The sequence below is a fragment of the Pseudorca crassidens genome, chromosome 1, assembly GCF_039906515.1.
Source record: "Pseudorca crassidens isolate mPseCra1 chromosome 1, mPseCra1.hap1, whole genome shotgun sequence".
Classification (NCBI taxonomy): Eukaryota; Metazoa; Chordata; class Mammalia; order Artiodactyla; family Delphinidae; genus Pseudorca; species Pseudorca crassidens.
The window spans coordinates 108855798-108871718 of NC_090296.1; the positions used below are offsets into that span (position 1 = coordinate 108855798).

Below are 15921 nucleotides of genomic sequence, written 5' to 3' on the forward strand. Positions count from 1 at the left end.
TGCACTGCATAAGTCCAGGGGACATACCATTCACATAGGCTACAATGTGAAGGGTGTCGTCTGGAGCTGTGCAATGTGACATTCCTGTCCTGCTCCACCACACAGGTCAGGGAGAAAAAAAATCGTATCTTCTTGTTCACAATCATAGTTTAATAAGTTTCCATGACTAAACTGCATGCATTTACCTTTAACTCCTCCAAGAATACAAAGTTCTTCTTATCGGCTGCCATTGTTAAAGCCTGCCGCATTCCCTTTTCCTTCTCTTGACAAAGTAAAATTGGGAGAATAGTCAAAAATCTCCAGATGGTTCTTTACTTCCAGAAACGGTTTGGGGACTTCCCTGGTAATGCAGTGGTTAGGACTACACTGCGTCTCCAATGCAGGGGGCCCGGGTTCGATCCCAGGGTCAGGGAACTAGATCTCACAAGCGTGCTGCAACTAAGGAGCCCGCCTGCTGCAACTAAGACCCGGCGCAACCAAATAAATAATTTAATTAAAAAAAAAAAGAAATGGTTTGGACAGCTTAACTGTGGAGGACAAGCTGGAATCCAGAAGATGAGGCCAAATTCTAAGTGCCCTTTCTGTCAGTTTTGGAAAACACTAGACAGCCATTGTTCCATTCAGGGGAGACAGCAGGCAGCATTTGGAACGGTTCTCCGGGGGCCTTCCTTTCGCCAAGCTGCCTTTTGGGCGTTCCCTCACGCCTGCTGGAGGGTCCAGAGCTGCCAGACCAGTGGCCAGGCCACCCTGGGCAGGGCGAGAGCAGGAGCCTGCCCACACCCTGGCTGCCCAGCCCTGCCTTCTCTTTCCACCACCTTTCCCTCTGCTGCATGAAACGCATTGTGTGGTGGGAAGAAACAGCCTGAATGCTTCGTGATCTGAAACACCGCTCCCGACAGCCTCTGCTCAGCCCAATCAGTTTTGTTGTTTTCATGGCCGCGCCACGTGGTGTGCAGGATCTTAGCTCCCCAACCGGGGGTCGAACCTGTGCCCCCTGCATTGGGAGCACGGAGTCTCAACCACTGGACTGCCAGGGAAGTCGCAGAGCCCGACCACTTCTGAGGGCAACACCAGAATGTGCGGGGAGACAGAAATTCCCCGCTTCTTATGCAGTTCCTTGAACTCTGCCCCAAGCACGCGGAAAAGTATATTCTGGGATCGGAGGCACCACATCTAATATGCATAGGAAGAGACATTTGAGAAGACACACTATTTTTTGCCTAACTTGCATTTTAAAGAGTATCTCAGTGGCCTTACGGGCACTTTGTGGGCCTAGTGACTGAAGAGCCCTGTTCCATCTGAGTTTCTACAGCAAGTCTGCCAAAGGTCAAAATAGCAAATCAATCGGTCCACAGATGTATATCTTTTGGTTATCGTGGTGCTGTTTTCATTGGATCTGAAGGCTGAAAGTGGGGCAGGTGTTCTCCATTCTCCAGGCTCCCCACTTCTGTCCAACCAGCCCATTTCACACCTGCATTTCCACTACCTGCCTAGTCCCTGCAGACCACTAAGCGCGCCCGACATCAGCCAGGTGTCAAGAATTAGTGACTGACACAGCACCCTTTACGAGGAGGAAATGTAGTGTAAGAATTTGGGGATAGTCATCAATACTGCCCCAGCCCTACCCCCAGCTTAGGGGAGGTACCTGTATGAGCAAGCCATCTGCAGGGTCCTGGGCTAGAAGCCAATGAACAGCACCTTCACCTTGTGAGCGGAGACAGGTACGTCAACACACACGCCTGCTTAGTACACAGTCTATCCATGGAAGGAAGGACCAGAAACCACGTGACTCTAGGAAGGCCCCCTGGCTGGCTGGGAAGAGAGTGGGAGGGAGATGTAATTTTCACTGCACAGACTCTGTGTGATGTTTGAAATGTGAACCAGGTGTATGAATTACCTTTAATCAGAACCATAAGAATGCTCGTGGAGAGCTTCCTCCCAGATGTAACACTCCCCTTAGATATTAGGGCACGGCTCAGACATTTTCTTCTCTGGGTCATCTTTCTCAATCCTCCCAGGCAAAGCCAATCGCTTTCTTCTCTGTGTGCCCGTCCACTTTTGTTACACCGCTTGTACGAGGATGCTGTAGCTTGACTCTGACAGGTGAGCCCTCGAGGCTGGGGCAGGATGTTACTGATTTCTGTAATTCTTATGGGAATACTTGGAATATTTGCTAAATGGAGTCTACCACACCATCCTACCCTTTTCCCAGTTTGAGGCCCCTGCAGCTTGTTTCCACCTAACTTACCTGTATAAAGATGAGCAGATGAAGGGGTCATTCTGGGATTTTTCCCCCCATAGGTACTATCATCCCCTGTGCAATAGAACCTTCTATTATAATGAAAATGTACGCTGCCTGTGCTGTCCAATACGCTAGGTGCTAACCACACGTGGATACTGAGTATCTGAAATGTGGACAGACTGACTGAGGAATTGACCTTTTAATTATTTCGTTTAAATAAATTTAAATGTAAATAGCCGCATCTGGATAGCAGCTACTATATCGGACAGCTCCTTTCTAGAGCCTTCTTCCTCAAGGGGACAGCCTTACCGGCCCAACAATACAACCCTTAAGCACGTTTGATTTTGAAACAATTAAATTGAGAGCAAGGTCAACAAAGTACTTGTTCCTAAAGTAAAAATTCAGTTTATTCATCTGTTTACGACACAGTACTCAAAAGGCAAAGTGTTTCACATCATAGATTTCACTTCCAATTCCTCGGAATGTTCATTTCTTTTACTGTAAAGAGAGACTAGACCGGAAAGGCAGGCAATGCTTAGGCAACTAAACTAAGGATGGAGCAGGTGAGGTGGGCAGCACTAACGTCATCCTCCCAGGGATGGGCACAAGGGGGTTGTTAGCCACAAGCTGATTGTGTAGAACTGTTAGCTGGGAGCGCAGAGCAGCCATCCTGGACCCTCAGGCCATTGAGGGCTTCAGTCATCCCCACCGCACAGGTACAGCAGCGCTTTCTGGTAGTCACCCTTGGTGTCTTGCTATAAGTGGCCAAGGAGAAAAAAGAAATTCAGGGTCAGGAGAAAGACCCACACTCTGCAGAAACACACAAGCAGGCCCCACGGCACATGGAGCCTCTGTGGGACCTGCCCAGACACACCCAAACCATCAGAGGACCCTCAGGGATCGCGGCCCAGGGGAGATCATTGCCACAAGGGTAGAGAGAACACAGGGTCCTGGGGATTAACATGGTAAGTGACCAGAGGACAGAACCCAGTCTGCTCCTCCTGCACTGAGGTCCTGCAAACAGCACCTGTTTTCTCCCTGGCCCACATCCTTCCAGAGAAGACACGCGAGGCACCTTCCTGCCTGACTGTGTTGTTTCGTGGACTCTTAAGGTCACGTGGGAATAAGCTGATGAGTTAAGGAAATAATTACTGAGTCTAAATCCTCCCTGAATTTTAAACATATGCCCTAGTAAACCTAGTTATAGCAAACCCAGCTCTAAATTCATCCCTGGTAACCACGGACACGACGTTGAAATTTTCAGCATCTTTCAGAAAGAGGGGTTTGCAACATCTGTCTGAATTAAACACAGTGGGAGGGACCACGGTGAAGGCAACTGCTTCTTATGTACGAACACTCTATCCCTCCAAAACAGGGACAGGCTAAATGGGGAGGGGAGAGATGGGAGTTCTGAGTGAGGAAATGTTGCCAGGCTTATCACAGAGGAGTTTCAAGACATGGAAATATAATAAAACGTAGATTAAATTGATCTAAGTCTTTTCAGGACGTCAGCAAGTCCTGCAGGATCACTGTCATGAGCACCAACTGTCACTGCAGAATATGTGTGGGAAATATGAAATATTTGCCTGATTCTGTAAGATGCCAGGACAAATCCTAATAGCAGTTTCAAAATAAATCCCTGATATTTGATGACTAGCATCTCTTCCCCGGGGAGTTAGAAAACAGAAAACCGCCATTCTGCCATTGCTTTTTTTTTTTTTTTTTTGTGGTACGCGGGCCTCTCACTGCTGTGGCCTCTTCCGTTGAGGAGCACAGGCTCCGGATGCGCAGGCTGAGCGGCCATGGCTCACGGGCCCAGCCGCTCCGCGGCATGTGGGATCTTCCCGGACCGGGGCACGAAACCGTGTCCCCTGCATCGGCAGGCGGACTCTCAACCACTGCGCCACCAGGGAAGCCCTCTGCCACTGTTCTGACAGGCACCTGCCCAGGACTCCCAGCCCTCTGATGGTCAGGTGGGGCCTTACCTGAATGTAATAGTACAGGGACTTGCCGTACTTTTTCTTGAATTCACATCTGATTTTCAACATGTCCACTTCACTGCGGGAGATCATGATTCTAATCAGGACCTTATCACGAGTGCCCTTGCCCTGAAAGTCAAATTTACGCTCCGAGTTATAATTCGCTGACAATGTTAATCATTAAAAAAGAGTCTAGTGAGTTCTCCTGCGCATGGAACTCATTTGGGTTCCTGATGCCGCCCTCTAAGAGACTGCAAAGATAACCGCAAAACTGCTCCCTTAAGAACAATGAGCGCCTTGGAATTCCAAACACACCAGCATGAAATCGGCACAAAGCCCCCATGCTGTACATTCAGTAAACGTGAACTGAGCGCTAACCACTGCAAGGCTCAGGTCCGGAAGTGCGCGAGTTTACGTACGTAACACAAAGCTCCTGGCTCTCGGGGGCTTAGAGAGCACATGCTACCACGCTCACCGTGGCTCTATGCCATTTTGAATGGTACAAGCAAAAAGGACCACTAAAGTTTACATCCAGAACCTCAGAGCAGAGAACGGGCCATACTTGACATGGAACCTGAGGGGAGACGGGAGAGAGGCAGTGTGGACAAGGGGATGACCCAGGAAGAGGCGGCAAGGGCCTGGAAGCCATAAGGCACAAGGCACATCTAAGGCGTGGAAAAGGGGATGCGACTGTGGGAAGAGACAGTCCATTTAAGGGAAAAGTGCAGGGCTGGCTTTGGAGTCAGACAGACCCAAGTTCAAGTTTGGCTATGTAACCTCAAGAAAGCTGAAGCTTTCCAAGCTCCATTCTCCTCATCTAGAAAGAAAAGAGTCACACAAGCCTCACAGGTGTTTTGGTAATGATTTAAGATAAAGTAAGTCGCACAATGTCTACTGCCTAGTGGTTGCTTAAGAACCTCTTTTCCTTGTCTGTCCTTACTCTGGGGTACCAGGAGGGAATCACTGAGAAATCTGAACAGGAATCTGACATGATCACCATCCAGCCTTTTCTCTCTCCCGTGGCACTTTGCTTTCTACCTGTACACAAACACGTGTTCAAGTAGTTGGGAGAAACAGAAGACAGATTGGTGGTTTTCTCACCTGTCACATAAAAGCAGAGCTGACTAGTGTGTTCCTGCACCTAGACAGTGGGGTCCCTTCCTCCATCCACTAGTCAGGAGCTTTCGTCTGGGGCACAAAGGAAGAAAAAGCCTAGTGTGGAAACATGGACCTCTCGGCCAGTCGCCCTTACCTTCATGGAGTCGTACAGTCTGTCAGCAAAATACAGGGGCTTGTTCTGAATGCACTGCACTGTGGAGAGAAGAAAAGGGTCAGTAACTCCTCTCTCCTCCACCAGTAGGGGGCGAAGCCCTGACCTGGGGCACCACCAGATGACCAGACGTAACAGGAATGGGCTCTGCAAAATGGGAAACGCTCAGGGAAAACCAGGAATCCTCTGAATCAGCCAGCTGTGCTTTTTTTTAAAAAATAAATTTATATATTATTTATTTTTGGCTGCGCTGGGTCTTTATTGCTGCAGGTGGGCTTCCTCTAGTTGCGGCGAGCAGGGGCACTCTTCATTGTGGTGCGCGGGCTTCTCATTGCGGTGGCTTCTCTTGTTGGGGAGCACGGGCTTTAGGCCCACGGGCTTCAGTAGTGGTGGCGCACGGGCTTAGTTGCTCCGCGGCACATGGGATCTTCCCGTACCAGGGCTCGAACCCATGTCCCCTGCATTGGCAGACGGATTCTTAGCCACTGTGCCACCAGGGAAGTCCCCCAACTGTGCTCTTAAACCAGGGGACTCTGAGCAATGCAGAAACCCAAATGGATGTGTGAGTTCCCCCAATGGAGAGAGCCCTTTCTCTGGTTATCTTTTTTTTTTTTTTTTTTTTGTGGTACAGGGGCCTCTCACTGTTGTGGCCTCTCCCGTTGTGGAGCACAGGCTCCGGACGCGCAGGCTCAGCGGCCATGGCTCACGGGCCCAGCCGCTCCGCGGCATGTGGGATTTTCCCGGACCGGGGCACGAACCCGTGGTCCCCTGCATCGGCAGGCGGACTCTCAACCACTGCGCCACCAGGGAAGCCCTCTCTGGTTATCTTATTCCTCCTGGGCAACGCTCCATTCTACCAACGTAAGCCCTTTTTCAGTTCCGTGTCTTAAATTCATACGGTGAAGATTATGAAACTACCCAAATCATGTAAAGAAGCCATGTCTCACGTCTCCCAAAGCCACTTGAATTAACAGGATGGCCATTTGTTACTTCTGCTTCAGCACAGCTAGCTGACCGAAAGCTGATGTCCACTAGGGATGGGGGGGCCACACCTGCTTACCCAGGTTCAGGAAAGCGTTTTCCAGGTCTCCTTTAACCTCCATCTTGATGCTCTCCAGCATGTCATAAGGGCTGTAGCTCTTGTACCTTTCAAATACTAAAGAAAAGCAACAGATAAGTATTATAACAGAGCTACTAGTCAAAGCTATCAATGGTTACCCACACGGTTATGCATCACACACACACACACACACACACACACACAGAGATGATGATAATCATAGCGTCCTAGAGGGTTAGGGACTGCCATGCAGACCAGAGCTGACACTGTACCAGGTGCCGCGGGACAGCCGTACCGTGCACCTGTCCTGAATGACACTGCCCCAGCCACATGTTTTGACCATCTTCATCTCTCTGGCGTGGAACCCACTTTCTCTGGGCCACGAGAAACAGTACATAGCACCCAACTAAGTCCATTACTTCAACAGATACAGCAAGATAAAAGGATCCAGACGAGAAGAGGCAGCACAACAAAGCACCAAACAGAAGGATTTAGGGGAAAAAAACGATCCAAAATGGGAAAGAAGGATGAATGGACTTGGTGAGGAAAAATGGGTGAGATGAGAGGGTACAAAGCGGGGAGTGTACTCTGTTCTGGCAGACCCGAGCCCCAACACAGACACCCAGCTGGCCCACTGGAGAGGGCCCTCCGGTTTGGCCCTGGTGCTCTAAGACCTCCCCAGCACAGCACTCACCTTTCTGGAGGTGGCACACACTCCGCTCGGTCATGATGCTGATCCACTTGGGAACATCAGTTCCTTTCCTCTTCACGCCAGCGTCGTAGAGTTCCTACGAGCACAACCGACCACGAAAGTTAATTCCACAGTCCAGAGCAAGGTCATTAAAAACCCGTCACGCACAAAACCCCAAAACCTATACATTCAGAACGCCAAAATGAGAAAGGACGATTGCACTGCAGACACAGGAAAAATGTGCTGTTTAGGTCAAAAGTCTTAAGAGCAGTCTTCCTGAAGCACAGACATACAGCATGACAGGAGGTTGTTCGTGAGGGTGATGCTGTAGAAATCTCCTTCCCTGAACACCGAAGGGATGACCAAGAACCTCTACTCATATACGGAAGGACAAGCCAATGCTCATTGGCACACCCAGCTCTCCTCCATTCGGCACGTTCAATAGCACATCAACTACTGGTCATCTACTGAAGACAGCTACAAGTCACATACCCACCCCCAGAATTCCTAGAGACTCTGGAAATGACGGAGCTGAAAACAAAAAAAAAAGCTGGTCCAATCACATTTTCAGTTTCTGGAAAATTTAGGGGCTATAAGTGACACAAAGAATGGCAGGGAAGGAGGGAGAAAGGCTTATGCAAGAGCCGATACTTATTCAGTGACCATCCACTATCTGGGAGCTGCAAAACACTTTTCTAGGGACTTCCCTGATGGCGCAGTGGTTAAGAATCCGCCTGCCAATGCAGGGGACATGGGTTCGAGCCCTAGTCCGGGAAGATCCCACATGCTGTGGAGCAACTAAGCCCGTGCGCCACAACTACTGAGCCTGCGCTCTAGAGCCCGGGAGCCACAAGTACTGAAGCCCGCGCGCCTAGAGACCATGTTCCGCAACAACAGAAGGCCCTGCTCACCGCAACTAGAGAAAGCCCACGCAGTAAAGAAGACCCAACGCAGCCAAAAATAAATAAACAAATAAATTTAATAAAAAATAAATTAAAAAAACCCTTTTCTACCTCCTGCTAAGTGGGCTATGTGAAATATACTGAATTTTAAAACTAAAACGGATTAAAATTGATTTTGTTCTTCAGCTCTTATGAAATACTTCGAGACAGCTGTCGACCGTCTGGGAAAGGCATGTAGTTCACAGTGATCTGAATCAGCTTCACAAATAGTTCTGGATGATTATGGAATGAGAACCAGCAGTTCTATTCAGCCAGAAAAGAAGGAAGGGCCTCTGCCTCTCTCACCTCTTCCCCCACCACCAAGGGCAGTAAGCCTTCCTATCCCCGTCTGTGCCTCTACCATCTCCTCCCACTGTTCTGTGCTGTGAATTCTATTAGTGTGTGTTTGTAGCAAATGCCCACCAGTGTGAACACCAGCATCACACCCTGCAGAAACAAGCAAAGCCTAGATGAGCAAATGTGAGTCAGAAATTGACCTGTAACTGACACCAGCATTATAAGGGTATATCCCCTTATAACCACAGCTTCCAGAAAGTGAAAACGAAGCCCACAAATTCTTTGACCTTCCTCCCTTCCAAACGTGGAGCCTACTTCCCCTCCCACTGACTGGAAGCTAGACCTAGTGACTCGCCTCTAATGAACAGAGCGCGACAGAAGTGACAGTGTGTGTGACTCTTGAGATTACACCATAAAAGGCACCTGGCTTCCTCCTGGCTGTGTCTCTTGGATCACTCACTCTGGGGAGAGCCAGCTGCCATCTGTGAGGACACTCAAGCAACCCCTTCGAGAGGCCCACGTGGAAAAAGAGTAAGGCCTCCTGCCAACAGTCACATGGGTGGGGGACTACTACCTCCTCCCGAAGCTGTCAGGCCCTCAGATGACGCAGCCCTGGTCCACCCTTTGTCTCCAACCTCAGGAGAAGTCCTGAGCCACTTCCCAGTTCCTGACCCACAGAAACTGAGAGATAATAAATGCTTGTTGTTCTAAGCCACTGAGTTTGAGGTAATTTGTTATGCAGGATGGATAACTATACCCACTATCCAGAGACTAGGAAACAAAACCCCGAACACCAAGAAGCTTGGCACTGACCCGGGCATCTTGGTCAATCAGTTCATAATCAATGACGGAGCCATCCTCCGCTCTTCGACCCTACAGGAAAAAAAAAAAAAAAAAAAATTAAGAACATCAAATGTATTTCTTGGTACATTTTAAAACTGAAAATGTTATTTTCTCCCCAACTCATGTAAGCCACTATTTACTGAATAAACACCCTCCTGAAATTTTTCTTCACTTAAAAGTCTAGGTTAGGGCTTCCCTGGTGGCTCAGTGGTTGGGAGTCCGCCTGCCGATGCAGGGGACATGGGTTCGTGCCCCGGTCCGGGAAGATCCCACATGCTGCGGAGCGGCTGGGCCCATGGGCCATGGCTGCTGAGCCTGCGTGTCTGGAGGCTATGCTCCACAACAGGAGAGGCCACAACAGTGAGAGGCCCGCGTACTGCCAAAAAAAAAAAAAAAAAAAAAAAAAAAAAAAGTCTAGGTTAAAAACAAAAAGTCTAGGTAAGACCAAGGATTGTTACAATAATTGAGGCAGTGAAGTGGGGGCTATACCCTCTTGTTACCCAGTTCTGGGCTAAGCACCTTACAGAATCTACCCTCCTCCCCCTAAAAAAGGTAATGATATTTAGCTCCTTCCTTCAGAGAGCTCACAGCCCAGATGGAGAAATACGCATGGAATAAATGGTAAAACAACACAGTATCTGTGGCTCTAAGTAGACGTGAAATGCAAAAGAAGGCAGAAATCTGTCAGGCAGAATCGTCAGCAAAGTCTGTGGACAATGGGGTACAGCTGAGGCAAAGCGCAAAGGCTCCATCAGATGAGGCTGGCAGTGGGAAGCAGGAGAAGCCATTCCGCACAGGAGAAGTGGCACAGGGGAGTGATGTGCGCCCAGCCGAGGAGAAGGTGAGCGGGAGGGAAGTCTAGCGAGGAGGACTAAGTTAGGGAGGGCCAGCGGACAGAAGACACTTAAAGGCAGTTGAGAGTTTGGATTTGATGCAGCAGAAATGTCTGTTGATCAGGAGCTTGGTGCAAGTGGATTTCAAAAAGATGGGTGGGGGCTTCCCTGGTGGCAGAGTGGTTGAGAGTCTGCCTGCCGATGCAGGGGACACGGGTTCGTGCCCCGGTCTGGGAAGATCTCACATGCCGCGGAGTGGCTGGGCCCGTGAGCCATGGCCGCTGAGCCTGCGCGTCTGGAGCCTGTTGCTCCGCAACGGGAGAGGCCACAACAGTGAGAGGCCCGCGTACCGCAAAAAAAAAAAAAAAGATGGCTGGGTGGCGGTATGCAGGGCACGTGGTAGAGAAGAGAGCTGGGGAGGGGAGTACGGAGCTGTTATGGTGATGGAGAGGTGCGTGGGCAGGACACAGCATGCCCATCGACCATTTGTCATCAGGGTTCCCAGGGGAAACTTCCTCTTCCCTCGCCCAGCTAATACACATTAAACTGCACTCGGGTCAGAACTCAGACTAAGGAAGGAAATGCCTTTCATCCACATTAATGTGCTAACATTAGCAAACAAGCAAAGACCGCTCCAGGGAAACCACTACCTGGGCAAACCGTCTCTTAAGAAATGAAAGCAAGTGAAAGAAACCAGAGGGTCACTTGCCACTGGGTCCTATGTGACCACAGATAGGGGCAAAATGACCTTCCCCGAGTCACAGTGAGGGCTGGCACGTAAATCCAGGTCAGGAGCTGAGAGCCGCTTCTTCCTCCTCTGGCCCCAAAGTCCACCTGACCATACGGTTTTGCAGGATAAGAAATCCTATTATACAAAAATGACAACTCTGCAGTGACAGTGCAAACCCACTGTCGAAAATGCAGCTGGAATTTCTGATGCAGGCACAGAGGACTGAGTTAATTCATTCCCAGGTATAAAATGAGACGCGCAACTTGCCTTGGGAGGAAGCAAGGACAAAGAAATAAACTGGAAACCAACCTTCGAGAGGGCGACCATCAGCTTGCGGAAGTCACCAGACGTGTCAGAAACGATATCCTTCTCCAGATCGGTCTTGTACACTTGGAAAACAAAACAACATATCTGGTTTGACGCTTCCTGCCTGTGCAGCCAGCCAGCCACCCGTCCCACTTATCCCCTGCCCACTGAGCCTCTAAAAAGCAGAAACAGCTGTGGCAGCATGGAGGTACCCACCCAAAGGAGGTGGACTCTCTGGAATGATCTTTACCCTCATAAAATCAGAGCCAATGCTATTATCAGTGACAAGGGACACGCAGAACCGGATCAGACCAGGGATCTTCAAGCTCACCTTTGATCAGTGACTTCCTGGGTAGCTGAAATACTGGTTCCCAAACTTCTTGACTATACTTATTTGGATCATTAAAAAACTTGGAGGACTACACACACACACACACATACACAACTGCGGTTTATTATCTACTGATCGAGAAAATGCACAATGGCAAAAACTAGTAAGAATTAAAGAGTACTTTTCAATGAATGTGTACTTTATTATTCAAAATAGCATCTCTGTTTAAATGTAGTGGTACCACGTACACATGTAAGCTGCATCATTTACTCCACCCGGGTCTCCTACACTGCTTGGTGCACAAAGGTCCACGTGCCTCTTGCAACAGTGATCCACACAGTCAAGAGCTGGGAACCTCCTCAGCAGAAACTGGACAGCACCCATTCCAAGAAATCCATGTAAAATACTTTCTACTTCTCCCCACCAGATTTCTTTTTTCTTTTTTGTTTGTTTTCTCTGCTTTCGCTCCTGTATATACTTTTGTATTAGTTCTAGGGGAACATCATCATCAAAACCCAGGCCATCAGGAGATGGAGGAGAGGGACCTGGAACAGAGCAGACCCCTGGACGGTCCAGGTGGCAAGCATTTCTCCACAAGTAATACAGGCACCCTATCCTGAACACCAGCCCCGCAGGCCAGGATGGGGGTCACAGAAACAGGGCTGAGAGGGTGCACCACAGAACTGGGGCTACTCACTTTCCTTGTAGACTCTGTTGATTTCCTGCAGCTCCTGGTTGGTCCTCGAGCAGATGATCTCAATGAGGGAGTCCTCATCGGTCCCCAGCCCCTGCGAACCAGGCATCGCAGACATCAGCAGGGAAAGCCCTCCAGGCCATTAGCCCACTTCCCTGACCTCAGTCAGGTAAACTACACACACAGACCGGGTGTGTAGCACGCCCCTTCCTGCATTCCTCCTGAGGGATCTGTACTGCATTCCTCAGCACAAGGTAAAGTTATATTCTATTCCTTTAAAATACTGCTTCATCAATGGGCTTCTCTGGTGGCGCAGTGGTTGAGAGTCCGCCTGCCGATGCAGGGGACACGGGTTCGTGCCTCGGTCCGGGAAGATCCCACATGCCGCGGAGCGGCTGGGCCCGTGAGCCATGGCTGCTGAGCCTGCGCGTCCGGAGCCTGTGCTCCGCAACGGGAGAGGCCACAACAGTGAGAGGCCCGCGTACCGCAAAAAAAAAAGCTTCATCAAAATAAAAGATGGTTTAACTGACAAGTTTTTTTTAGCTCAACTACATTAAAAAAATTTTTTTCCCACTATATATAAATATATAGTGAAATGGGAAGAGACAGCAATGGAATACACCAAAATGTTAAAAGCGGTTGCCTTTTGGCGATGGGTTTATAAACTGAATAACTTTATCGTCTCCCTATGTTTCTTTATTTTTCAACTTCTCTAATAATCGGCCATTACTTTAATAGATGAGAAATAATTTTCTTTATTGTACAATTCTGCTCAGAAATTTAAAACAAAGGAACACAGAGATTTTATGCTGTCATGTGCAGCCAGCATCATTAGATTGCAGCAAGTCTTTTACGAGGGAAAGGTATAGATAAGATAAATTTTTTAGCTTTACCTCTTTGAAATGTAAAATTGGGTTAGTGTTAAAAATTTCATTCTTGTACTTCCATTTTTGCTCGAGTGCGATGCACTCTTCGGGCATTTTAGAGAAGCAAAAGGAAATAATGAAGCGCCAGGTAAACCTAGACACCAACACCTTAGGAAGGAGGAAGAATTTGATGGGTGATCTATTCAAATTTAATACATACACTTCCGAGCTGCCATGCCAGAGAGCTTGAAAGGACCCAATGAAACTTGTATTTCAAAGCTGGCTTCATGATCAAAGTCAAGATTTAATAATCAGGATTCTCTAATACTTGTCTTTCCGAGTATGGAAATATCACTTTGAACTAAGCAGAATGACAACTGTTTAAAATGTAAATCAATTATGAGGTGTTAATACAATAAGAAACTTACTTATCCACGTGAAAAGTGTGTCAGCGATTAATTAAACTTATTAGAGTTTATATGCCCCTAAAACAGTGGTTTATAGAAGCTAAGCCTCAGGTGAATACTTAATTTTGAATTTTATTCCTCATCTAATCTGAGCCAAGGCCTCTTCCTCCCAGAGTTTTTAATCATGATTTGTAGAGGTGCTGGCAAAGCCAAAATTTCTTCCCTTCTTAGCCAAAGGTCTACACAACATTCTATACAGATATTATAAAGAGATGACCAAGCATCTTCAAATATTTTAGGGGGCAGTTTTTCAATCTCAAGGATATGTAATAGAGTCTAAAAATAACTCATGCATTGGAAGAAATGCTATATCCTGACACTGTTGAAACGTAGAACAGGTATAGCAATAGAAGATTTGTTTTCTTTCATCACTGATATACCCATGTTAATATCAGAGAATTCTAATAGCATTTTTTCCTCTATATTTAAAGGTGACCTTGGCGATTTCAAACTTGGCCCAGGCTCTCCACAGACTGTCCACAGTTCCCATCACAAGGGCAACGTCTACTGTAACATACGGCAGATATTGCCACTGGTATTGCCAGAAGTCAAAACAGATTTTTTTTAAAGCATAGTTCAGTTCACGTCACTCCAAGCTTTATGGATTTCAGAAGGGTACTCAGCTGTGATAGCTAATGGAAGAGCTGGCACAAGGTCAAAGATCTAGCAGTCAAAGCACCTTTCATTGGGCCCAATTACATAGATTACAATGGTGATTGACAGCTCAAGCAGGTCTGTTTCAAGTCACTAATACCTAGTAACAGATACTTATAAAATTGCACAAATCACAACTAAATGAATTCTTGGCAAAAATAAGATAAACTGATCTGAAGTGATGATGGTCAGAAGAAACCTAGGAGAGGCCAGCTCATCCATGGTTCCGAAGGTCCCAAGACTGAGTGTTTTCAGTGTTCTTTTTATTAAACAGGATCATTAAGTGTTGTTGACATTTTATCATTCTGTCCAATATAGTCTACTTAGAAAACTCAGAGCAAGTCTGCTCAAATAAACTGAGCACAGCTTGGGCCAAGCTGGAAAACTGATTTCAGAGCACATCTTTCAGCAGCCCTGAGCTATCAACTTCTGGGCCCTGGAAATACCCAGTGGGAAGCTGCCTCCCTCTCGAGGTGCTCTGTGGGGGAAGGGATGACAACTGAACTGTGACATTAGCTGGTGACTGACTTACAGCTCTGTCTCTCCATAATTCAGAAATGGTGGCATCACAGAAAATGCACTCGGACTTAGAATAAAAAATCAGAACTACAGCTTTCCCTCCACTCTGAGGCTTTACCCAGTTTTACCAGCAGAGGGCAGTGTCAGATTATTCAAAGTATTGCAGGCACACTTAACGAAAAGGGTTCTGTGCTTTGCCATTAAACATGCATTTATGTTTATATATCTAATCCATTTATATAATACTCGATGTTGTAGGTACACACAAAATTCAGGGGAACTTACAACCTGGAATTTTTACTATCTAATTTAACCTAAAAAATCCATGTTCAAAATAACTTTGCAAAATACAAACAAAAGACAGTAGCATGTGCCTTGATACTTTGAACAAAACACAGGAACCATTCACGAGCTGAAATCACCCTTTATGTGCACTGTGATGCTCTGATTTTGCCCAAAATTTGAATCAAACAATGGGACCAGCAAGGAGGTCAGAAGAGACAACCAAAACGGCATACGCAGATTTTTGTTAAGCTTCACTTCACAAAAGCTATGAGTTTTACTTTTGCCTTAATATCATAACAAATCTTTTTTAAAGAGGAAGTGTAATCAAGGAAGTAGTTTTTCCAAATGGTATTCCAATTGCCCAGGTGCCAAGCAGTAGCAGCTGGTAACTGACTTCTCTGCATCATGAAATTTCTTTACAGTCTTAAAAAAAGTAATTGAAATATTTTTGGTACAAATCCTGAGCCTTATAGCTTCAGTTCATTCCCCAAAAATGATTCCAAATGAGAATTCAACATAACTGAAAATCACCTAATTACACTCAGGAAGCTGTAATTCACAAATATTAATGGCGGATTTGACAGAGATTGCATCTCACACGTGTTTACCTTCATGGAGGCTTTCAGCTCGGAAGCGTCATACTGAGCAGGTGTTTTCAATAGGCCCAAAATCACTGTCTCCAGGTGGCCGAACAAGGCTGACTTCAGTGCTGATGCAAGTTCCTTCAGAAACACAGGCAACAACATGGAAAACTTGGTTGGTAACCAATATTCCCTTTAAAACTAGTAAGACAAAAATAGAGGCATGTGGGGGCTTCCCTGCTGGCGCAGTGGTTGAGAGTCCGCCTGCTGATGCAGGGGACACGGGTTCATGCCCCGGTCCGGGAAGATCCCACATGCCGCGGAGCGGCTGG

At 47.4% G+C, this 15921-nt stretch overlaps 1 protein-coding gene across 1 annotated transcript in view; it reads right to left on the reverse strand.

Moving 5' to 3' along the window:
* Nucleotides 1-2624: 2624 nt before the first annotated feature.
* The window catches only part of ANXA2 (annexin A2), a 44361-nt gene continuing 31064 nt past the window's right edge, over nucleotides 2625-15921 (reverse strand). The window contains exons 5-13 of the mRNA XM_067748755.1: nucleotides 15617-15730; nucleotides 12221-12311; nucleotides 11196-11275; nucleotides 9294-9353; nucleotides 7246-7339; nucleotides 6552-6647; nucleotides 5474-5532; nucleotides 4228-4350; nucleotides 2625-2997 (exon numbers count right to left, since the gene is read on the reverse strand). Of these exons, the coding sequence (XP_067604856.1) occupies nucleotides 2938-2997; nucleotides 4228-4350; nucleotides 5474-5532; nucleotides 6552-6647; nucleotides 7246-7339; nucleotides 9294-9353; nucleotides 11196-11275; nucleotides 12221-12311; nucleotides 15617-15730 (777 nt within the window). The 3' untranslated portion in view covers nucleotides 2625-2937. The remainder of the gene's footprint in view (nucleotides 2998-4227; nucleotides 4351-5473; nucleotides 5533-6551; nucleotides 6648-7245; nucleotides 7340-9293; nucleotides 9354-11195; nucleotides 11276-12220; nucleotides 12312-15616; nucleotides 15731-15921) is intronic.